The sequence below is a fragment of the Euprymna scolopes genome, chromosome 5 (genome assembly GCF_053919585.1).
Source record: "Euprymna scolopes isolate OS-2025 chromosome 5, ASM5391958v1, whole genome shotgun sequence".
Classification (NCBI taxonomy): Eukaryota; Metazoa; Mollusca; class Cephalopoda; order Sepiida; family Sepiolidae; genus Euprymna; species Euprymna scolopes.
In genome coordinates this window covers 159,138,534-159,164,084 of record NC_136486.1, presented here as the reverse complement: position 1 = coordinate 159,164,084, position 25,551 = coordinate 159,138,534, and the positions used below count along the sequence as shown (strand labels likewise).

The following is a 25,551-nucleotide window of genomic DNA, read 5'->3' as shown; positions in this document are numbered from 1 at the left end:
TATGGTTTGTGTTAGTGTATCAGGCCACAATTACTAAATGAACGTCACCCCTAAAACATAAGAGACGCCCCCTACTAAAAATGGTAGCTATAATATAGGATGCTCATTTTTTTTAAACATTAATATAGAAAAGTGATTACCCAGTTTTTAAAACTATAATTTCTTCACATCTTGGAAACTATTCGTTTCCTAGTATTGTAACTGTTACTTTCGTTTTCAGCACCTTCGGAAACCTATAATAGTGGTAATTTGAAAGGATTTTGTGGGTTGAAAGATACTGCACCATTATCAATATTTCAATCATAGTCATTTGGTTTACTAGTTTTGCATATTAATTACAAAATATCTGATATTTCGCAAAAACCTCCGGCCTTGATGGAGGGGAGACTAAAACTTGCTGCTATGGTTTCAAATGAAGGGGAGACTTGTTTCCAAACATTTCTCAGGTGTTATATTTCCTTCTTCTAGTTTCCATACATAAAACACATTTCACAGTGTATAAGGATTATTTGATGCTGGAGATGTTCATAATCGTACCCTATTTAAAAAAGAAAAAGAGATATAATGTATGAGAAATATTTGGAATCAAGTCTCCCATTGCTGTTATTTCAGATCATTTGAAAACATAGCGGCTAGTCCCCCTTTCATCAAGACTAACGGTTTCGGACAAATATATATATATATATATATATATATATATATATATATATATATATATATATATATATATATATATAAACTACACAGCCAAACAATGTCGCAGCCAACAAGAGCCATGGCAGTCAACGAATCGGATGTCCAAGACTCGAGTTTCGCTCTCATTTGGGTTCATCAGTTAGACACATCCGAACTTAGGATTCGAAACCCGAATTTAGAATTAAAATGTTTCGGGTTTCGAATCCTGAGTTCGGATATGTCTAGCTGATGAACCCAAATGAGGGCGAAACTCGAGTCTTGGACTTCCGGTTCGTTGACTGTCATGGATCTTGTGGGCTGCGACATTGTTTGGCTGTGGAATTCATTATATATAATCTCTCACATTCTGAAAATCATATATATATATATATATATATATATATATATATATATATATATATATATATATATGACAAAACTATATTCCAAATTCCAAAATGTTGTACATCTTACCATTTATCTTTTTTAGCATGTTAAAATTTTCAATTCTTGACAGCACCTGTTTCGTAGCGCAGAACGATTAATGTAATTATTATGTCAATTTTTAAATATTTTCCGCTTTGACACATCAAAAGAACAGGAACTCACTAGTTTAAAAAAAATAAAAAAAAAGAATATGGTATGATTACATAAACCCGAGAAAATCAGAAGGGTAGTGGCAACTGGGTTTTATGATATTAAAAAAAATCACAATTGAATTTACGTATTCGATTTTTTCGGATTTTTATAATCATGACTATATTCTTTTCATCTTTTTAAAAATTAAAAAGTTATTATTCTTCTGATGAGTTAGGGCGGTAAATATTATAAAATTGACATACTAATCGTATTAATAAACAAGTATCTATTTGTTTGAAATTTATAATTTACATATTTCGGAGTCTAATACTGGTTCCTCACAATTTTTTTACATTTTTTTCTTTTTCTTTTCTTTTACTTTCTTGCCATGTTGTTTAGTTGAAGAAAAGGAAAAAGATCAGTTAGTAAAAGTCCACATTTATTTTCGTAATATTTCGTTGTGATTTGGCTTTTGAACGCATCTTATACGTATTTTTTTATTCTAATTAAATCAAAGCTTCTATCACGGAACTCTTACGCATCGTTCCGCCATTTCAAAATACCACTCGGGCCTTTACTAACTACAAAGTTGCTTCGTAACAATAACCTTGTATATGAATTCAAATGCAAACTGGGAGACTGTGCCTCCGACAGAAACATATACATAGCCACGTCATAGTCCAGGAGACAGACATTACATCACTCTAAACAAAGTGTCATATTTAAACCCCTGACAAACCAGCATTCCGCTACCTTGTCCCAGTTCAGAACGTTCCTAATTGATAACACTAACATTCTTATACACTGTAACAAAAAAACGTAAACTTGGAATACTCCAAGCTATTCTAATAAAAACTAAAAAACCTAACATTAACAAAATAAACTTTACCTTTTGAAGTGTTTATAAAACAATTAATAATTTATTACCCAATGAAAATTAAGCACAGATGAATATAAATAGTATAAATCCAAACAGTTTAATTAATCCTTGAACGTATAACAATTTTTTTCAATTCTCACCAACTTTTGACTCCTTAAAACTACTTTAACTGACTAAAGACTCATAAAAGAACGGTCCGTAAAAAACCCAATCATTCGAGGCCCCTAGGGCCGCTCTGCGACTTTTCGTTCGAATGGGATTATGTTTAAAAATATAAACACAGACAGACAGACAGACAGACAGGCATATATCCTTTTAAATATTAGATTATATTTCAGCCGGATACACCATCTATTATATAGTCAACATTTCGTAATAATATCCCAAAACTAAACATAATTATTTAAAAAAATCTTTTTTTGAATGCACAAAAGAAATTATTTTCCATTCAATATAAAATAATGAACAACGGAAATTATAAAACAAAAATCCCCAACACACTTACCTCTATCTCTACATTTATATAAATGCAACTTCGTCTGAGTGTGTCTGTGTGAGTTCGTTCCTTATAGACTCCGAAACGGCTGAACAGATTTTTTTAAAAATTTACAGAAATTTAGTGTATAAGCCTGGGAGTGATCTTAGTAAAGTTTTGTGTCAGAATACCCCCGATAATTTCCGATAATCGAAACCGTTATTTTAATTTATCTATCATCTGTAAAGCCATTTTTCCCGTCGCTTAGCAACAATGATAGAACAACGGGCCGTGAATGGGTAAGTTGATATCATAGTTTTTTTTTCTGCATGACATGGTCTGTAGGTTCAAACTCCGCACGTAAATTTCTTTAATTTTTTTCATTAACTGTAAAGAATTTTATAAGACTTGAAAGTTTACGTTTTTTTTTTTTTTTTTTTTTTGTCTGCGGATTCAAACACCGCACGCAAATTTCTTACTGTTTTTTTTTTCGTTAACTGGAAAGAAGTTTATATAAAATCATTTTATAAAAGAAACAGTAGTTTCTCTAGAGTGCAATGTAGAATAACATTTTGGATTAAGTTACTGCATGCAGGCGTGTAAACCTTCTTCCCGGGCGATTTCACAGATGACGATGACAATAAAAATATAGGAGTGTGAAATATTTGTTGATCATCATTCAATCCCGGGTCCCTGCTAGCACATTATAAATATGAATTACGATATATCAATTCTGTTGGTCCTCGCAACATTAATAAACAGTCAGTATTCACCTGTTTCATAGTTTTGAATGATTCATTATCTTTTATATTTATATAATTTTTTAAAACAGGTATCACAATTTATCAGGGCGAGAAAACTACTCGATGAGTACGGTAAATGAATGTAAGGCATTAGTGTAGCAATCGATAATGGTTGATTTGGGTAAAATTTGATTAGCTAATGGGGCAACTTAATTGGAATAATTTTTTACGCAAAATATATATTTTGTTGTATTTGGTACTAGAGAATATTTGCTCCCTAAACTTGGGAGGCTATCATGGTAAACGATCAACCCTTCTCCCGCAAATGAGTTAATTACTATGAGGATAATATCAGGGCAACAGTATAGATAGGAAACTACTCACCTCAATAAAATTTAATCTAAAGAGGAGCTATTAATGATTTATGCAATGGTATATACCGCGTAATAGGAGGTAATGTCTAGGTGGATTCAACTTCCTATGTAATAGAGGCAGTAATGCCTAGGATGATTGTATCATTATGAACGAACATGTATACGAGCTCCAAAGTAAGAGGGGTATTATCTGGTAGGGTGGTATTATGGTCACAGAACAGATACTACAGCATCTCCTCTAAAATAGAAGAGGAAATAATTGGGAGTACTTTAAATAAAGAAGAGGGTAATGCCTGTAAGTATCGTTTAATTGCTACTGAAAAGATACTAAACCATACGTCTCTCAAAAACTGAGAAGGTAGTTTTGTGAAGATTATCCCATGCTTACAGAGAGTGCATTACCACCTCCTCTAAAGCAGGATGAAATATCTAATAAGATTATCCTCGACTTTTTTAAAACTTGGGTGGAGACAATTTCTGGGAGGAACTGATACTACAAAAGACACTGAATTAAATAACAAAGCAGTAAATGGGTAAAAGCAGTGCTTTTTCATTATTTTTTCATTTATTTATTTTTATTTAGCTAGTGATAGAAACATTATTTTTATAGTTCATCGGCCTCTTTGCTAACGTCCAAGTCTTGTCGAGAATCATAACGACAAAACTATAGCTAAAATGTGATAAAATATGGCAATGATAATTACAAATAAATTTACAGAATATTACGATATTAAAAACTATATATGAATAAATATACGAATTAGAAATACCTTAATCTGTTTGTTGGTGCAGATTACTATATAGATTCAGTATTTAGAAATATTATGTTATATCGTAGAGTAAACTAGACATAACCTGTGTAAGGATAGTTGGCAATAATTTCGCTTTATTTATAATATGCTTATAACTATTTCGTATACATTTCACACGATATAAGTTTTGTGGACTAAAGTTTTACTTTCAAATAGAATGATTTAGATTCCTTAGACAAACTATTCGTTTCAAATTGAAATTAGAAAAAAAACAAAAAACAAGGTAGGTATAAACTCGTAAAAGCCTATTCTTTGCCGCGCATAGATCCAACAATTGTGCTCCTGGCTATGAAGCATTAAAGTGGTCGATAGAGGGATGTGTCTCCCTTGGAACGATGAGGACAATTTAGTAATTCTAGAGGTACGATAGATGACACACGTTGAATTTTGAGACAAGAGTTGCACAATCCTAACCATTCCTATCCTGGGTCAGCACTGCTTAATTCCAGTGGCAAGAAGTTAAGGATTCCTGGAAAAAGGCTGCGATGAGGGGAGAACACATACAGTACTTGGTATACCAAAATGATCACCCATTTCAGTACTGGCCATACCAAACAATGCTTAACCTCGGTTTTCGATACATCTATAATAAAGAACGCTGATAAAGACAAGCAGAGCACCTATAAAGAGTGACGATAAATTGGAGAGACCACTGATATGCATGGCAGGACGCTAAAAAATCAATAGGTTTGATCCATAGATTCGGGACAATGATTGAAATAAAACGTAAAAATCAGGAAAAAGGCTGTCAAGATCTGCGGCAAGGGAATGATAATAATCAATACGGACTGATAACATGAGAAAAAAAAATCACTTGAAGTAGAAAAAGATAACGACAATGGACACGAAATAAAGTGCAAATTAGAGGCGTCAGAATTCACCAGGGAAAGAAGAGCACTAGGAAACGTACTCAGTAGCACAGATCAACAGATCGCGAGACGTTAAGAATAATTCTTCCGGATTCAAACCATATTGGGAATCAACTCTTGAATAAACAAGATATCTAACTGTTGAGGTGATAAACGAAAAAACAAAAAAACAAAAAACAAAACAAAAACAAAACAAAAACACAAACAACGTTAAGAAGATAAATGTTAACGAAACTGCAGTTTGGAAGAAATTTGACGATGCAGTACAAAAAAAAGGAATAATAGAGGAAAGTTGAGAAAAAACTAATGAAAGCAAAATATTATTAAGAAGAAAACAACTTGCTTTATAGAAACGAAAGAACGAGAAGAACAATAGAAGAATAAGAGAAGCACTTCCAGAAGACAAAAAAAAAAAAGAAGATTAATCGAGTAAAAAATCGAATGAAAAATTAAGAAAACAATAGATAAAAACAGAAGAATACGAAAAAGAAGAATATACGGGTTATCTGGAAAAATAAAGTAGAGATACAGATATCTGATGCAGGAAGAAAAAAACAGGACAGAAAAAAGGATATTAACAAGTTTTGCAGAAATCCTGTGAAAGATTTATAGAGGTTTCAAGAAAAAAAAATTATTCGATAGAAAAACAAAAGTGCATAGGTCGAATGCCTAAATAGACCTAGAAAAACACTTGAAAAAACACACACAGATTCAAGAGGTATGGTGTAACAGAAGGCGGACGTGCGTATTGCAGCAGGAGTCACAGCAGACGACGCATGCAATATTTTGTAATGCTGACCTATTTCTATCAAAAGATCAACTTTTTGTTACTGTAAATATATTTTATTATTTACTTTTATTATTATAATTTTCTTTCCTGATGTTTAAATCAAATGGACTTTTGATTTACAATCTATTGCAAACATTTTTGCTTATCAAAATATTTACCATTAAGCTATTGTTACAAGATACTTTTTCATCTAACTAGCTCAGTTATGAAAATTGTATAGCTACTAGCTACATACCCAACCTTCTGCAATCACAGGGCCCCAATTTGTTACACTGAATGCGTTGAACATGCCTTTTCTATGCACTAAGTTAAAACAATGAAAACGATGAAATTCTTTTAGAAATTATAAAATGAATATATATTTCATGAAACTATTGCAATTTATTTCAAATGACATCTGTAACGATAACAAGGCACAGGTTAGAAGTTCGTATTGTAACTGGACGGACAATAACTGTTCTGTTCGCTTTAGTTAAGGAGATTGTATTGATCTAATAAATGTGATTACACCGAGGTGGTATATAATTGTTATATAGGTCAACAAAATTTGTTTTTTTCAGGTAAATTGAACGATTCGCTAGGTGGGAGGTCGTAGTAGTAGAGTGTTATAATGTCTTGGAATCATACAAGGATGCAATCACAAAGATGTAACAATTATATTTATAGCCAGGTGTGATGATATCGAATCAATCAGTAACCAAAATCGCTATATAAACTTAACGAGCCTCTTTGAAATTTTCAGTTTTAGCTTTTCGACTTGATACGAGAAGGTATTACACTACTGATCATAACTAGATTAAAACTACCATTTCTTTTTCCTAAAATTCTATACAATTTGAAGCTTCATTTATTTCATTGATGCTCTCAGTTTTTGCCGTGGTTGGTGGGTTTGTTGTTTTTGTTTTACGGCATAAAAATTATTTAAAGCCGAATCCAGTTATTTTGAAGAACATCTTTTTATGTTTATTTTATTTTTATTTCGGACTATTAGTCTCATCTTTATTAGTTGTTGTTTGTTTGTTTTTATTGGTTCACAACGTTTCGGCCAACTTCCTCTGGCCTTCGTCAGGTGGTAACCGCGACGGATAGGAACTTCGAATCTCCTAACTGCATTCTCAGCCATCACTGCCATCCGTAGTTGTCGTCGTCTCACCACATTTTTGACCAATTACCTCTGGCACGCTTTGGGTGGGATTGAAACCGCTATCTTCAGACAATGTTCATCTGGAACCGTAGAGATTCAACGTCTCTATCAACTGCGCCACGGGCCCCGAAGGGCGATCAAGGTTGGATTCTTTGATCTTATAAATCCACATTTATTCATTATCTGATCTTCCATAGACGGGTCCGTACCGATTGGTATATATATATATTATTCCTTAATTGGAATTTTTTATTTTTGAGATGAGCATTTTTATGTTTATTTTATTTTTATTTCGGACTATTAGTCTCATCTTTATTAGTTGTTGTTTGTTTGTTTTTATTGGTTCACAACGTTTCGGCCAACTTCCTCTGGCCTTCGTCAGGTGGTAACCGCGACGGATAGGAACTTCGAATCTCCTAACTGCATTCTCAGGAGAATTCTCAGGAGATTCGAAGTTCCTATCCGTCGCGGTTACCACCTGACGAAGGCCAGAGGAAGTTGGCCGAAACGTTGTGAACCAATAAAAACAAACAAACAACAACTAATAAAGATGAGACTAATAGTCCGAAATAAAAATAAAATAAACATAAAAATGCTCATCTCAAAAATAAAAAATTCCAATTAAGGAATAATATATATATAAACATCTTTTTAATAGAATATATCTGTTGTTTTCAAGTCGGTTTCTATTTAACCCATAGTTGGAGCCCTAACAGGTACTACCACTCTGGGTCGGGGTGGACCTGGGAGCAATGGCAATTAAAGGGTAGCTTCACACTCACCTAAGCACGCAAGCTGGGGCCTCACCATCGGATATAGTTTAAGGTCATATCCAGGAGATTTTGCCGTGGACAACTACAGTAAATATTAGCAATTGAACAATTTTATTTTCCCTATAATATTTATTTCTTTTGCCATCCTTTTTAGATCATTTTTCTATTATAAGAATGAATCTCCATTTAACATAGTAAAAGGACAAAACGCAACTAAGCAAATATTAGAACGATTGGATTAGTTGATCGCATGTTCAGGAATCACGTTTTAAACGAAGAAATCAAATAGTGTTATGTTTGTAAAAGGAGTCTGAAAAGAAGTAAAGTAATCTATTGTAAGTAAAAAAATACCGACTGTTTGCGAAAAAAAAGCAATGAAACGTCTTGGGAGCCGATACCAACCAGCACTGAATGATAGAAGCCAAGGTAAAATACATAAATGGCTGTTGAAGATGGATTGAAGATGGATAAATGGCTGTTGAAGATGCAAGGTTCAAGTGTTGGTTTGTACAATTGTTATTGTACCTAGAAATTATTATGGCTAGTAGCGTAACATTACGCTTTCAAAAGTTAAACCAGTGACCAACGAAACAAATGTTAGACCCAATTACCACCCTATCAGTCTCCTCCCCTTCTATACTAAAATATTTGAAACCTTAATCAATCAAGCATTAGTTCACCACATCTTCTCTCTGACAAACAATATGAATTTAAATAATATTGTTCTACTGCAGATATTTTAACAATCATCTCTGAACGCATATAACTTGCACTGGATAAGACGGGCGAAGATTGGACTGTAATTTTTGATATATCAAAGGCTTTTGATAAAATCTGGTACAAAGGGCTGCTAATGATAATTAACTCGTATGGTATAACAGGACGATTACTAAATGCAATTAGATCTTTCTTAGACAATAGAACCATCCAGGTAGTAATTGATGGACGTATATCCAAACATCACCATATTAATGCGGGAGTGGCCCAGGGGATCGATCCTTGGGCCACTATTATTCATAAACGACCTCACTGATAATATTGTGTTCGAGATGAGTATATTTGCTGATGATGCAAAGGTCTATAACATGCATGAGGGGAAAAACGGATGTACATGAATCTATGAAAATGGCAGAATCTTCAGAAAATGATCTCCAGACCGTAATAGAATCGGGGCCGTAAATGGATGGTAACGTTTAATGTTATTAAGACTAAGCTGTCCTGTAAAAATTACAAGAAGCCTCTCCAACCACCGATATCTATATAAAAATAACACCCTATACGAGAATTCTTCCCTCTAAAATCGTCGGCTTAACATTCACAAGAAATATGAGGACATTGCGAAGGCTGCTGCAAGGAATGAGGGTTCACTATCTCGTTCTAGAAGATTACTCACACGTGAGAGTATACTGCACCCCTATTCACCTCTGCATGGAGTATTGTTGCCACATCTGAGCTGGTGTATCTTCCACTAGTCTCTCCCTATTGGATAGGGTGAAAACGTCTCCAATCTAATAGGTCCCACTTTGTCAACTAAGCTTCAATCCATATCCCATCGGCGCAATATTGAATAGCCGTACTTGCCTTACAAGTATTTTAATGGAATGTCTTCTGATGAACTTATTGCACTCGTACAACCGCGACGTACATATCCCCAACAAACCCTGTTGAGGTGCCTTAATGCCAGAAAGCTTTTTACTCTAAGAGTTTATTTATTCAAACAGATAGACTTTGGAATTCTCTTTCTGCTACCCTGACTGTACTAATATGCAGGCGTTCAAATGTAACTTAAACTAACGTGCAAAACTTTCATAGGCATGGTCCGAAATAGTAGCCCCTTATGTACAAGTTGCGATATTCCTTGTTTGGGGTGAACGTGAGTAAAAAAAGATTCGGAAATAGCTATGACTACATAAAAAAATAATAACATTAGCATTATACGGACAAGTGACTCTATTTAAGCTAATTTTTACTTCAATAATGGAAGAGTTTCAGTTAAAAAATTTAGAGGTTTATGACACCAAAGGTTTAAAGAAAAGGGAAAGTTTCACCTGAAATTCCAAAGGGCAAAAAGTGGAATGAAACTATCAACTAGTTAAAACATAAATATATCATCTGATCAGTACAAATAAATCGGGAAGGATTTGAGGCAAAATGTTTTGATATATTTTGTGGTTGTAATCGTGTTGCGGATGAAATGCGGACGATTATGAACCAAGGATGGAAAGTAAAGATGGCACAGAGTAGGGTACAAGAAATGTTCAAAATGGAAGCCGATACTGATATAGAGGAAGATTTTTTTAAAATTACATTTTCACCCCAACCAAGGCATATTGCCACTTTGTTGTAGGGGGCTACTATCAGGGACATAGGCATCAGGGATACTGTGTAGGGAGTTGGGCAGCAAGATGTTAGTTCACTTTGCACTTGAACTTCTGCATGTCAATACAGTTGGGGAAGCAGGGACCCGGCAGCGAATTCCAAATTCTAGCTGTCCTGAGGAAGAAACTACTGGAGTAGAAGGCTCTCTTACATCTAGGGATCTCTCATGTGAAGGGGTGGGATTTAGCTGCTTGTCGAGTTTGTCGGGGGTATTTATGGGGATTTGCTAGTAGGAGATCTATGAATAAGAGGCACCGTGATTCTTGATAAAATCAACTTATGTATGTCAGTCACCAGCAAATTTAACACGTCGGAAGCAGAGCCAGGATTATAAATGTAAGAATGTAAGGAACAGTAAATCACATTTTGTTATATTGTCAACTAGGCATATGTGAGCGAACAGAGCGACACAATCACATGTTGAAAGTCATCAGAAAATGTCAGTGAACAGATGGATAAAATAATTGTTGGGAACCCCCCTAAGATTTAAAAGTTAGAGAAGATAAGTTTTGTAAAAAAGGAGCATTGTTAAATACAATGTGTAAAAGGGCGAAAAATCTAATTTATAAAACTCTCCATGTCTGTGTGTCTGTCTGTCTCTAGATGTCTAGTAGTCAAATTGCATCTTCTCTGAAAGACAAGGTCATGGAATAGCACGAGACGTCTCAAATGATTATATTGATTACATTTTTTTTGTAGACTGTTATTTCTTGCTAAGGGAAAAACTGAAAATAATGAAACTTGTCAGCCATAACTCGACTAAACGTGTTATTTGCGAGAATGCGCAAAAAACATTTATACATTAAAGTCGTCTCACTTTTTCGTAGACATCCGAGAGTATTTCAAATAGTAACGACTAAGACTGAAGCGATTTGGTTTCGATTATAGGTCTCATTTTTATACTTCTGAAAATCAATACTATATATTAGGTCCAATATAAAAAAAAAAAAAAAAAAAAAATTAACCCTTCAATAATGAATACGAAATCTGCATAAATAAATATTATTTTCCCATGTCGTCGCTTAGTAACATTGAAATAACAACGGGCCGTGAAAATTCTACTGTGGGTAATTTGATAGCATGTTTTTCTTTTGCGTGATGTGGTCTGCAGGTTCAAACTCCGCACGTAAATTTCTTATTTTTTTTTTAATTAACTGCAAAGAATTTGATAAGGCATGAAAATGTACGTGTTTAGTTTTTTATGACGTGGTCTGTAGTTTAATACCTGCACGTAAATTATTTAATGTTTTTTTCGTTAACTGGAAAGAAATTTATTTATAAGATTGGAGAATTTACATGTGTGTGTGTATTTTTAAAATATCTATTATTTTTGCAATAGAAAACTGGAATATTACAGTATTTTTTAACAAAACTTCATAATTGATGAGCAACTGATCCTGAAGAAATTGCAAAACAGTCTACACAAATATTTAGTGAAAATGTGATTCAGACGTCTCTTATATGTCGGTTTAGCAAAACATAGCCCCCAACAACCAAGCACAAGTAGTATACCCGGCAACATAATGTAAGGAATTTTTCGACACAGTTGACTAATTGTAGAACTATACAGTGACAATCACGGATCAAAACAAACATTAAAAGGCATCAAAACAACCTCCAGCACACACACACACACACATACTTACATACACGCACACACATCCACACACACCCATACAATACACCCCCACACCTACACACCCACACACCTACACATACACCCCCACATTCCCCCCACACATACCCCCCACATATATATGTATAACTACTTCATTTACTCACATAAAATTAATATACAAAAGTATAAATTTATGCGTAAACTTTAAATATTTACTTCAACATGCTCAATAAGTAGGTGAGCAAGTTAGTAAGTTATAAAATATATATGGCGATTAAGCTACACTGAATATGCCGCGTTTCATCCACTCTAAGCCTGAAGAATCCTATAATGGATGAAACGCGGAATATTCAGTGTAGCTTAATCGCCGTATACATTTTATAACTTACTATATATATGTATTCAAATAAATAATAAAATAATAAAACGACAATATAAAAGTATATACTAATGTATATAGATTTATTCATTTATTCAATATAGATGATACATCAATTAGCGGTGTAGAATAAGTACATACTCTTTACACCCTGATATTTCGAAGCTTAATGCTTCCCATCAGAAGAGAGGATAAGATGCTAGGTAACATACTAGGGATGCGACATCTAACGATAGTTACATTAGGAGCGAAATAATTGTTCAGTGAGAGATGGAATATTGATGCTGTTTGGGGGTAGGAGAATTAAATTGATCTCAGTGATATAGGAGGAGTATGGCTTTTATTATATAATGAAGAATATGTGTATAGCATATCTGTCATGGTGGCTTTAATATATGTGTGCACAAGGTGTTTGATTAAACTCACAGGGAGAATATAGGGTAAGTGAATTGAAAGAAGATGCTTATTTAATCATGTATTAATGGGTTATATCTATCTATCTATATATCTATCTATAATAACCCTTATCCCCGAGTGGCTTCTGGGCCTTGATAAGTGGTGATTTCCATGTAAAAAAATGGAAGGAGTTTGCTTGAAATAAGGTTTTATGTTATGCCCATATATTTTAGAAGGGGTATCGGAAATTATAGCTTAGTATTTCAATGAAGTATACGTTACAAGGAATAATACTATGGAAATTTATAAAGCTGTGGGGAAAATTATAAGAGATACAATGTAGTAATATTATTTAAGTGAATAAGATAGAGAATAAACAGTTGGTAGAATAAAGGGATATAAATGCAAAGGATAAATAAATATTAAAAATATAAGAATTATAGAGTAAAAATAAATAATGAAGGTACAAGAAATACAAAGTTAATAAATATAGGAGTATAAAAATAGACATAAAAGTATAACAATATAAAGAGCCAAATGAAGAAAATGAAATAGAATAAAATGAAAATACGACAATAAGAAAAATTTAAAGTAGGAGAAGGTTTTTAAAAGCAGGGGAGTAGAGATGTTTTCCAAAGTTCTTATGTTCTTGTTGAGTGCAAAATAGTGTCGAAATACTTTTTATAGTCATTGCAAAGCAATTTTTGTGCAATTTTCAAAAAATCAAGTCAGCAAATAATGACTATATATACTCAATTTGTATTATTTATAATATCTTATTTGGCACATTAAATAAGAAAATATCTTAAAGTGCCAAATATGAATATAAGTTTTCTTATTTTTCTAATATAAAAAAAACTCAAATCAGCTTTTATTTATAGTGAATCATTCAACTTACAACTTATATACATATTCAGTAAAAAAACAAAAAACAAACAAAAAAAAACAATACATGGTAGGGGCCGAATACGAGATAACTCGTAATCACACTATTTAATCTGTTATTTTAAGATGCTTGTTCAAGTTAAATACAGTTATCGTATGTGCCGATCGTGCATAGAATTTCGTTACTACGAATTTACTTGCAGCGGGCAAGGCTTAGTAAATGCCAGGGTACGAGAATACTCGTAGTTGGCAGCGAATATGTTAAAAATTATCTCTTCTCTCTTCTTCTTCTTCTTCTTCTTCTTCTATCTTCTTCTATTCTTTTCTATCTATTCTTCTATTCTATTCTTCTTTTCTCTCTCTCTCTCTCTCTCTCTCTCTCTCTCTATATATATATATATATATATATATATATATATATAAATAAAATGAACTCATTTTTTCGCGTCGGATTTTGACCTTAATAGGATTAAAAATCAAGATATTTCATGCAAATATAATATGCACAAACGGCAGAACAATATCTGAGGTGTGTTATAGGCTTATTATTTCTCAAATTCCTCGATAATCTTAGATTTCTATACTTTTTCTGCTGAGAAGTCACGGCCAAAATCGGTTAAGATCAATGGAAGTGGTAAAATATTTTCTCTCTAATAAATTCCTCCTCCCCCCTGCCACCACTTAACACCGTTTGGGGATCGTTCACAAGGAACAGTTGAGAAGAGAACACCGGTTTGGCTTCGTAGTTCTTTCATGTGAAGTTATTTAAAATCACTAAACTAAGCTGCAGTGCTCTGTGGCGTAGTGGTTAGCTTGCTGGACAATTCACATTATATTTTCACGTTCGCGCCGACCTACCGTAGTCGTTTTTTTTTTTTCCTAAACAACTGGAATGGACTTTTCTTGGTGGCCGAACTGTTAACGTTGCAGATGTTTTTTTTAATTTTTTCCCACTTTATTTTCCTACTTTTACGCATGACTCCGGGTTTGATCCTTCCTACTTACCTACCATAGCATTTTTTAAAACTCCCCCCCATCCCGGAAACAAACACTCGGGCAACGCCGGGCACTCCCGCTAGTTTATGAATAAACAGAAGTTCCAGTGTGAGAAATAAGTTTCCATCTAGTTTTAATGGTGATTCACGGTAACGTGTTGCGGTTGGTGATGAAAATTTTGACACCTTTTAGAACTTTGAAGCTAGAACGAGAATATAATGAATGGATATTACCTCACCTTTTCGGGTGAAAAACAGCAATTAATTTCAGGATATAGTTTTTGATTCAAAATTTCTCACGTCCGGAGTGAAAGTACGTTGGTTGATGATGGTAAGTATTCCTTAGTTCAAGTTGTGTATCGTAAAAAACACCCAAGTAATGTTATAATTACTTATAGGAATAATCCTTGGTTATACATAAGTCACTACCAAAATGTAGGAAATATAGTTGCAACACAGTAAAAGTAAAGCTGAAATAAAACAGGATAAGCAGGTAGAAGACCAGTGTTTAAAAGACACAGGATTATAAAATATCAGCAGCTAAGTGAAGATGATGAACAATGTGATGATGAACAATGTGATGATGGTGGTGTAGAAGAAAGTGTATATGCTAAAAAGCACGGGTAAGGGGAGGCGATGCATGGGAGTTTTTGAGAGTTTCGGTCTGGCCGCTTATATTGGGGTTATACATCATGGGACGTAACGATTATAATTCTCTGCTGTAATTAAAATATATAAGGTTACGATGGGTCAACTTTATTGAGATTAAATGTTGAATTTGTATAAAGAAATGACAATTAAAGGAGTTTATTTATAGGGGAAAGTTAAATTCTAGATGAAGGAGACCAATAGGGTCATTCCATAGATTATGATTCAATTGTGGAGGAGAAGGTGGTTACAGAAAACTTTTAATTTAGGCTGTAAGTGAATAAAATAAACGGGTTATGAATAAAAACTGTCTGGGTGGTGTATTGGGGGAGAACTCGTCTGAACTCCAATCTCTGGTTCCCCCCTCGCCAATCTTTTACGAAAAACACCCGTCTAGCTGAATCCACTGTCAAAAACTTTCCCCACTCTTTATCGATGCCTAAATCAAAACGTAGATTCCATGAACAAAGCTTCTTTCTTAGAACTGCACGCCTGTGGAACTCTGTTCCGTCTGCCTGATTCCCTCCTGACTACAACTTGGATGTCTTCAAGTCCAACGTAAACAAATTCCTGATGAACCGCCCCCTTAAGTAGACACTTTAAATATCCACACTAACGTACTGTACTTACGATAACCCTTATCCCTGAGTGGCTTCCGGTGGTGACCACCTTGTAAAAAATAAATAAATAAATAAATAAAAATAAAAAGTGATAATGAATATATAAAGAGAATATATAAGGATATTTCGTTACTATTGCATATCAACATTGGCATGGATATGGTGGTTGCTGGATAGGTTCAATAGGACAAGAGGAAGGGTATACTCAGGGGTGATCTGAGATTGTTCTGGTGATATTTCTACTCTGTCGTTAAAATAAATGTAGTGATGGCTGATGGGAGAGAATCCTTATAGACGTGGTCTAGTTAGATAATAGGCAAAGTAGAGATTGTATACATTGGTAGAGGTTCTCTTCGTGAATTACTAAAAAAAAGGAGGGTATATGCTGTGTCAGATACTAGGTGCAAGATTGGGCATGTAAGAGAGATCGGTCAACCGTTTATAGCAATGGAGAGGAATTTTCATTAAAGAGGCAGGAACGGTGTATATAAAACTGTTGATCGGAAGGGCCACAGATATTAGTCCTGGTTTGGAGGAAGTTTATCGACAGAGTTCAGAGTGTTACCATATTTAAATTTTCTTTTGTGCATGCGGTTGGATATAATTTCCGATTTAGAATTCAGAATATTAAATTTTTCCGTTGTTTTAATCGCTGTGGCCTCTGCGTTGCATAGGAACTAGTATTGTGAACATGGGCTCTACGATTTAGACTTTTTTGGTATTTTCCATTTTTAGGAGTAATTCATGTTTTTTTCTTTTAGGCTTCTTACTAGATTAGAGAGGGTAGTTTTTGCCTCATGCGCCTCGCTAGAGAACAATTCCAAGTGGTTAGAGATTTTCGTTTTTATCCGAAAGGAGGATAGTCCTATGTATGTGTGTATGCATTATGTTACCTAGCATCTTATGTACTCTTCTGATTAAGAGCATTAGACTTCGAAATACCATGCTATAAAAGTTATTACTTATCCTAAACCCCTAATTGATGGATTATCCTTATGGAATAAATGAATAAATCTATATATATTAGTAAATATTGTCGTTTTGTAATTTTCTTATTTAATTAATACTCTATATAAGCTCCAAAACAAATTATTAAATACATACAGGCACTAGTGTTTAATCTTTTCGGAAATAATCAGTACAGGGTGTCACGATTGACACCGGTCGACAGATTCGAACCCGGCAACGAAGCCGTCTCTGACTCCAAGGCGATAAAAGGGTCAATGTTCGAGGATTCGACCTTTGAGAACTCTACCAAACTCCTCCAACAGTTTTGGGTCTAAACACTTGAAAATTTAGATATAGGTTCCTTGGACATGGATGTACCTTAATGACTTTATTAGAGCCCTAAACGATAAATTTTAAGGAATCATAATAGAGGTCAAAATTTAAAAAAATTGACCTTCTTTTTGCTCAGCAAACACCTCCAAATACCCGGGCCAACGCCGGACACCCATGCTAGTATATTTATAAAAGTGAACGTGTCTGTGTGTCTGTGTGTCTATCTGTCTGTGTACATTTCCCTACGCAATAACTCTGTAAAATTTAAGTCTACAGACTCGAAATTTGATATTCTGGGTCCAGAGATTTGGAAAAATTGATTTCATCGATTTTCGGCCAGAGATTTAGCGATGAAGGGATCAAAGTTCAACGATTTGACCTTTGAGAAATCTACCAAACTCCTCCGACAATTTTGGGTCTAAACACTTGAAATTTTAGATATAGGTTCGTTGGACATGGATCGAACTTAATAACTTCATTTGAGCCCAAAACAATAAATGTTAAGTGGTCATAATAGGGGTCAAAGTTAAAAAAATTGACCGTTTCTTTTATTTATTTATTTTTTTTTGGTCAGTATACACCTACAAACACCCGGGCAACGCCGGGCACACATGCTATTATATCTATAAAAGTGAACGTGTACATTTCCCTATGCAATAAATCTGTCAATTTTAAGTCTACAGACTCAAAATTTGATATACAGGGTCCTGAGATTTGGGAAAATCGATGTGATCGATTTTCGGCCAGAAATTTGGCGATTAAGACGGGCACCCATGCTAGTATATATATAGTATAGTATATATATATATATGGAGAGAGTGTGAGATAATGTAATGTACATTAGATTAGAGAGAGAGAGAGAGAGAGAGAGAGAGAGAGAGTGAGAGAGATATGTAATGTATATTAGCTCAAGGAAAACCTTAAGGGGTGTCGTTATGAGACAATTGAGGAGATGAAAGAGGCTGTGAGGAGGGTCATTGACAAGCTCACACTAGAGGACTATCATGGGCCTTCCAGAAAGTGTTAGAACTATATATATATATATATATATATATATATATATATATATATATATATATATTTTTTATATATATAAAAGTGAACGTGTGTGTGTGTGTGTGTGTGTGTATGTGTCTGTGTACTTTTTCCTACGCAATAACTCTGTCAATTTTTAGTCTACAGACTCGAAATTTGATATACAGGCTACTGAGATTGGGGACAATCTTTGTGATCGGTATTCGGCCAGAAATTTGGCTGTTAAGTGGTTAAAGTTGAACGATTTGATTTTTGAAAACTCTACCGTCAATTTTGGGTCTAAACACTTGAAATTTTAAATATAGATTCCTGGACATGAATCTAACTTAATAACTTAATTTGAGCCCAAAACAATAAATGTTAAGGGGTCATAATAGAGGGCAAAAAAAAAAATTGACCTTTTTTTTTGCTCAACATACACCTCCAAACACCCGGGCAACGCCAGGCTTAATTGCTAGTATATATATATATATATATATATATATATATATATATATATATATATATATATATATATATATATATATATATATATATATATCAGAAGAAAAGATATTAACAATAGAAAAGTAGATGCTGATGCAGATTTAGTGGTCAATTTGAATAAATACAATGTTTAGGGATTAGGAAAGCTTTTTATGCCAGGCATTTCGGAGCCTAATTCTATTCTGCTTATCGAAAAAGTAGGGTAAGAATACTTCTATATGGTAATAATATAATGGGGCATGTTTTGTACAGGCAAAATTTATTGTAAAGGCAAACTTTATTGTTGGGAATGAGGGTAATATAAAAATACATAGCAATACACTGTCAAGAATATCAAGTACAACAATGATGGTAATGATAATATAATAATAATCATAATAGCAATGATGATTTTTTATTCAATTTTCACCCCAAAGCGCGCACACTGCTATTTTGAAGTAGGAGGCTTCTATCGGGGACATAAGTTGCAGGGATATTATGGGGATGAGCAACAAGATGTCTGTTCACATTACTCTTGAACTTCTGCATGTCAGTACAGTTCGGAAAGCAGAATCCCGGAAGAGAGTTCCAAAGTCTAGCAGTTCTGGCGAAAAAAACTATTGGAGTAGATGGCTTTTTTACATCTAGGGATCTCTAGTGTGTAGGGGTGGGATTTAGTTGCTTGTCGGGGGTATTTATGTTGAGGGGCTACAAGTGCTTGCAGTTCGTAGATCATTCATCATTAAAATACTTGTAAAACAGGCAGAGGGATGCAAAATTTCGTCGATGGGACAGAGGCTGAAGCTTAGATGTCTGTTCAGGACCTATCATTTTGGCGACTCTCTTTTGAACCCTGTCCAGGTGTGAGAGACTAGTAGCAGATGCACCAGCCCTAATGTGACAGCAATACTTCATACATGGCTGAATGGTTGCCTTATAGAGGTACAGGATACTTTGAGGCGTTAGTAGCTTTCTAGCACGCACAGTGTATATATATATATATATATATATATATATAGAGAGAGAGAGAGAGAGAGAGAGCCCACCTTATTCGCAGCGGCCTTGGCAATTCTCTAAAAAGGTTTAGTAATAGTAATATTACTAGCATTTCAGCCCGGCGTTGCCCGGGTGTTTGGATGTGTATGTTGAGCAACAAAAAAAGTGGTAGTAGGAAGGCAGGCTCGAACCCGTACCGCAAAGGAGGAAAAGAACGGGGTAAAACCTAAAGTTTATCCTGTTACGACCACCGCCAAACCGGAAGCAGCATTTTTAAAAATTAAGGCTAAACAATCAAAAGGAAAAGATAACTTTAAAAAATATCGGCGAAAAAAGTGACTCCCCCCCCCCTGTAGAAAGTGCCTAGTTAACGGGGAACATATTAATGTTTTTAGCCAACTTTTCTATATTTGTCGTATGAAAAATCGAACTTTAAAAAGATACTGATCTTGGTAAAATCTGTTGCCTTTATTGAAAGTTTAAGGCAGACATCAAACAGACATGCATACATACATTTATATATTGGAAACTAAAAATTTTCGACCCAAACTGATGAAAAAGCTTGCCCTATCTCTGAATACTATTTATGTAAAATATTTAGACTAGAAATTGTCTGAGTAATTTGGACGAGACCGCAGAGGTCAATTTTTTAAACTTTGACCCCTATTATGACCTCTTAATATTTATTGTTTTGGGCTCAAATAAAGTTATTAAGTTAGATCTATGTCCAAGGAACCTATATCTAAAATTTCAAGTGCGTAGACCCAAAACTGTCGGAGGAGTTTGGTAGAGTTCTCAAAGGTCAAATCGTTGAACGTTGACACTTTCATCGGCAAGTTTCTGGCCCAAAACCGATCACATCGATTTTTCCAAATTTCAGTAACCTGTATATCAAATTTCAAGTCTGTAGACTAAAAATTGACAGAGGTATTGCGTAGGGAAATGTACACAGACACACACATAGACACACACAGACACGTTCACTTTTATAGATATATAGATAACTGTAATAACAATATTAACATAATAATACTAATGATAGTGCGGATTAGATCCTTTAAGCTATGAAAAATACATAAGCAATAAAATTAAAAGAAAGTAAAAAATATTATAATGAAGTTAGAAGAGATAACGTTTATATCGCGAGTTGTTTCAGCAGCAGTTCTGCCTATGTATTACATTGGATAGTCCGAAAAACAAGTCCAAAATTCCATGCTTTAAACATTACTTTAGAGAGAGGCCACGCATAGAACGATAGAATATATAAACAGACTCACAATTTGAAGCGTATTCAACTTGAAGGTGTAAGAGAAATAAAGTCAAAAATGTATTTTGACATGTATTTAATACTAGCTTCAAATAGCATAGTTGTATCGCTTTATAGATGGACAGAGAGAAGAGGAGAATGGGAGTACAGGAAACGATAAAAGGGGAGGGAAGAGAATGAGAATGCGCTGGTATTCAGTCTGACGTGGTGGGGAATAGGGAACCTTACGATGGCGGCTGTACCTGAATATAGAGTGTTTTGAGCGAGTCTATGATGTGGGTGGGGTGTTCAATATATGGGCGTTTGTGAAGTATAAGGTCAGAAGGTGTGGGAGTTTACCTGTAATTGACATGGAGTGACTCAGTAAAAACTAAACCTAAAAGTGTAGTTATCAATAGCGTTCATATTATTTTATGCTTTTCACCGAGAAATAAGATATGGATATCGTGAGATGTTAGCAGAATGGAAAATCTGGCTTTTGTTAGTGGAATTAAAGGAGATTATATCTAGATAGACTATTGGGGAGCAATAATTAGGGAGAGAAACTACTATTGGTAAGTGTCCGAATGAACCAGTAAGGGACAAGGAGGGATTGAATAGACTTAGTAATTAGTATTTTAATAAATTTTATGTAAACGGAATTATATTTAAAGGGTATCTAATAACAGTTAAAAGACGAAAAGTATACCTATGGCATAAGATAATAGAATGGAGACATGGGCAGTTGTAGAGCCTATATGATGCAATTCTCAATTATTATAATAAGAAATAGAGCCTAGTTAATTATCATAGACTAGCATAAGAGAAGTAGGTAGGGATTACATGCGCTTAGGGAAAGTTAAGATGAGGTAGAGGGTAGAATATATAACGGTTATAATAGATTTGCTAATACAAAATATAACATGGGGGTATAATTTAGCGTCTCTATTCGAAAGAGTGGGAAAAGGTCTGTTATGAGAGTTCTGGATGAAGATAATGTTGAGTTACGGCATAGTTAATCGGGTCGAGCGTTTCCAAGTAACACGTTTTTTCGGCTATATATGTATATATATATATATATATATATATATATATATATATATATATATATATATATAGAGAGAGAGAGAGAGAGAGAGAGAAAGAAAGAGAGATGAAGATATAACAAACCAATTATATGTTCATCAATATTTCGTCTTTATTGTAAGATTTCTTAGATGAATAAATTAGAGAAAATAAAATACCAGTACAATATTTGAAAATATATTTGTTGTGAAAAGTATGACTTTGTCCTATTTTAGAACGAAAAAAGTCGTTGGAAATATTTGAAACCATAATATATATATATATATATATATATATATATATATATATATATATATATATGTGTGTGTGTGTGTATATATGTGTGTGTGTGTTTTTCTAAATATTGAGAGAAAGACAGCCTGAAAAGATAATGTAAAATTATGAAGACCGCTATGTTTTCCTCTGCTTGAAACATCGCAAAGCACAGATTGAATATGAAGTGAAGAGCGGAGGAAAGTCATACAACTGTAATTTGGGAAGATAACTTAATATGTAAAAATGGTATGAAATAAGATGTAGAAAATTAATTGCAGATTTCGAAGACAACGGTACCGAGAGTAAATATCATCACCTTAGAATAAGTGCAAGAAGTTACATTAAAAGAAATATGCTTTACTTAGTAACATAAAAAGATTTAGATTTAAAGAAAAAAGAATGATAACAATTGTACATACAGCAGTAGAAAATACCGCACATCGGATGTAAATCATATAGTATAATCTAAGTTGGAATGAAAGATATTTAACGTCAATTATAGACGCCATTAAAAAGAAGAATCAAAGAAAATGCGAATGAATAGATTATTAGCGCCAACATAAGAGCACAAGAACGAAAATGTATGCAAGGAAAAAACAATAGTGAACACTAGATCTAATATTGGATACTCCAGCATGGTCGGGCACCGCCGTATAAGTGTTATCAGTCGCAGAAAAAAAGCGCCAAAACTGATAGGTACGGTATCCATTTGCTGATCATATTATCACGGAGCCTAGAGTTCCTCTTCTAACTATGCTATTCTTATTTTGTTAATAGAATTGATTGATATATTTTGAGTTATATAAACATGTAATTTATTACAATGGAATATATTTACATACGCTGTATTGCCGTCAAAATTCTTCAAGAGCTGGGTCTTCATTTCAATACGTTTGGGTTTTAAGCAGTTGAAAAGCTCAGGGTTACCACTTTCAGTGGCTCCACAACTACTGAGGAATTTGTCCAAACTAGAATAAAAAAAAGAAAAAAAGGGAAGAAAATTTTGAGACAAAATATAACGGAACAATAAGAATAAAAATTAGATAGGAAAAGAACACTTTTGTTAAAAAAGAAAAGGGAAAAGAAAAAGTGAGATATATTATAACTATACTAAAAAAACATAAAATAAGAATGTTAAGTATGCTAAAACGGCAAGAGGTAAACGTTTCCATATCTACAAGCAAGATCCCATGATAAGGACACGATTCCTTACATATTGTACTTTTCTACTTACTGTAAAAGCGCTTCTCAGATAAATATATTTTAAATAAATAAAACTTACGCTGTTATGTTAGTGACTAGCATGGCTATGAATATTCCCATGGGCTCGCTACATTAATCTGCATAATTTACTATTTATTATTATTATTATTATTATTATTATTATTATTATTATTATTATTATTATTATTATTATTATGATTAAAGTAGAAAGGGGAAAACAAAATATCCGCAGTAAACACATGGGCAGTAGCTATATTTCGATATGATGCGGGTGTTATTCAACGGAATGAAAATGAGCTAGAAGATATGGGGAGGGAGACTAGGAGGACGATGACGATGAATGGAGCTTTTCACACAAAGAGTGATGTCGATAGTTTATATATGAAAATAAAGTAGGAAAACGAGCACTAATAAGTGGGACTAACATTTGCAGTCTGTATGAGATACATAGATATTCGAAGTTCCATTTAAGTACTTTATCTCTCAAAGACTGAGTTAGTAAAAAAATTTAGAACATAATTTTCCTCTTCCCAATTTACCATTTTCATACGTTGTAGTATATTTTTCATTTTGGTCTCTTTGTCTTACTGGATTCCAGCACAAGAATTTATCTAGTCTGGTTGAGTACCTAGCTTCATACTATTACCTGAGGTAACACCACTTGGAGAAGGTGCACCATTCCCTGTAAAAACTAATGTGGGTTAACCATAGTGAGGAGATTTTATTTGGGCAGCAAATACTATATGATTTTTGAATATTTGGTCAGAGTTTACTCCTATGGAAAGAGCAGCCTCATGCCAGGTTTTTCGGACACACCCCTGTACAGAGAGACCTTTGACAGTCGAGGACAATGTCTAGTAGGCATTCAAGTTCTTTCGACTGTGTGGACAGAAAAATGATGATGTACAATACCTCGTCAGTGGTTGTGAGAAGTTAGCTCAAACGGAGTACAAGACAAGAAAGGTCTGGTTGGATATATTCAAGAAACGACAGTAGGAATACATTGAAAAATAGTAAGAGCATGTTCCAAAAAAGGTGGTGGATAGTGATAATGTGAAATTATTGTTGGATATGAAGATCTAATCTGCTAATCTGATTAAAGCAAGGACACCAGCTTTTTTCTTATTGGGTAAAAAAGGAACACAAGGCAATAATTATTGATATAGCAGTGTCAGCTTATGTAAATGTGGGGGAAAAATAAAATGTCGAAAACTACCAAGTCTTGAAAAGGGAAATAAAAAGTTTGAGGAAATTGAAATAGGTAGAAATTGTAGCTATTTTTATGGGATGATGACCGTGGAGTGTGTCAAAAGCATTTACAAGTGAATTGAGAAAATTCGGATCCATTACATTATTGGTGTACTTTAGAAGACTGCCTTGCGGAAAGTGCTGGAAGATGGGTTAAAAAATGCTAGTAACCTACGGTCATTTATTATGATCCACCTATTAGTATAAAATCGGCAATAACAACAGCCAGACACAAAATGCGAATAATAATAATAATAATAATAATAATAATAATAATAATAATAATAATAATAATAATAATAATAATAATAATAATAATAATAATAATAATAATGTAGTGTCTGCATAGAGTTCCACACACTGTGAAAGGTCAAGCAGGATAGAAGGACTGACGAAAAAGAGCACTAACCAGACCTCTACTGGATGAGAGCGAAGAGGACTATGTTGTGAAATAGGTTTAATGCCACCCACATTCCAATAATGGCAACTACTAATTGTCAGCGATAAGAATGGTACCAACGGCTGTTACGATAACTCACATTCATCTGTAAATGTTATCCAAAAAGGTAGAGAGTACTGCAAATCTATGGAGACTTGTTTTTGTCAGTGAGTTATATCTGAATATAACCTGCGTGAGAATTCCTAGTGAAGAAAAATATTTCGTAACGATTATTCCGATTC

The 25,551-nt window shown here is 33.9% G+C and overlaps 1 protein-coding gene across 1 annotated transcript in view; it reads right to left on the bottom strand.

Annotated features, from left to right (window-relative positions):
- The window catches only part of LOC145276656 (uncharacterized), a 127,592-nt gene that overhangs the window by 80,055 nt on the left and 21,986 nt on the right, over positions 1-25,551 (bottom strand). The window contains exon 5 of the mRNA XM_080127846.1: positions 23,241-23,366. Coding sequence (XP_079983972.1) covers positions 23,241-23,366 — 126 coding nt within the window. The remainder of the gene's footprint in view (positions 1-23,240; positions 23,367-25,551) is intronic.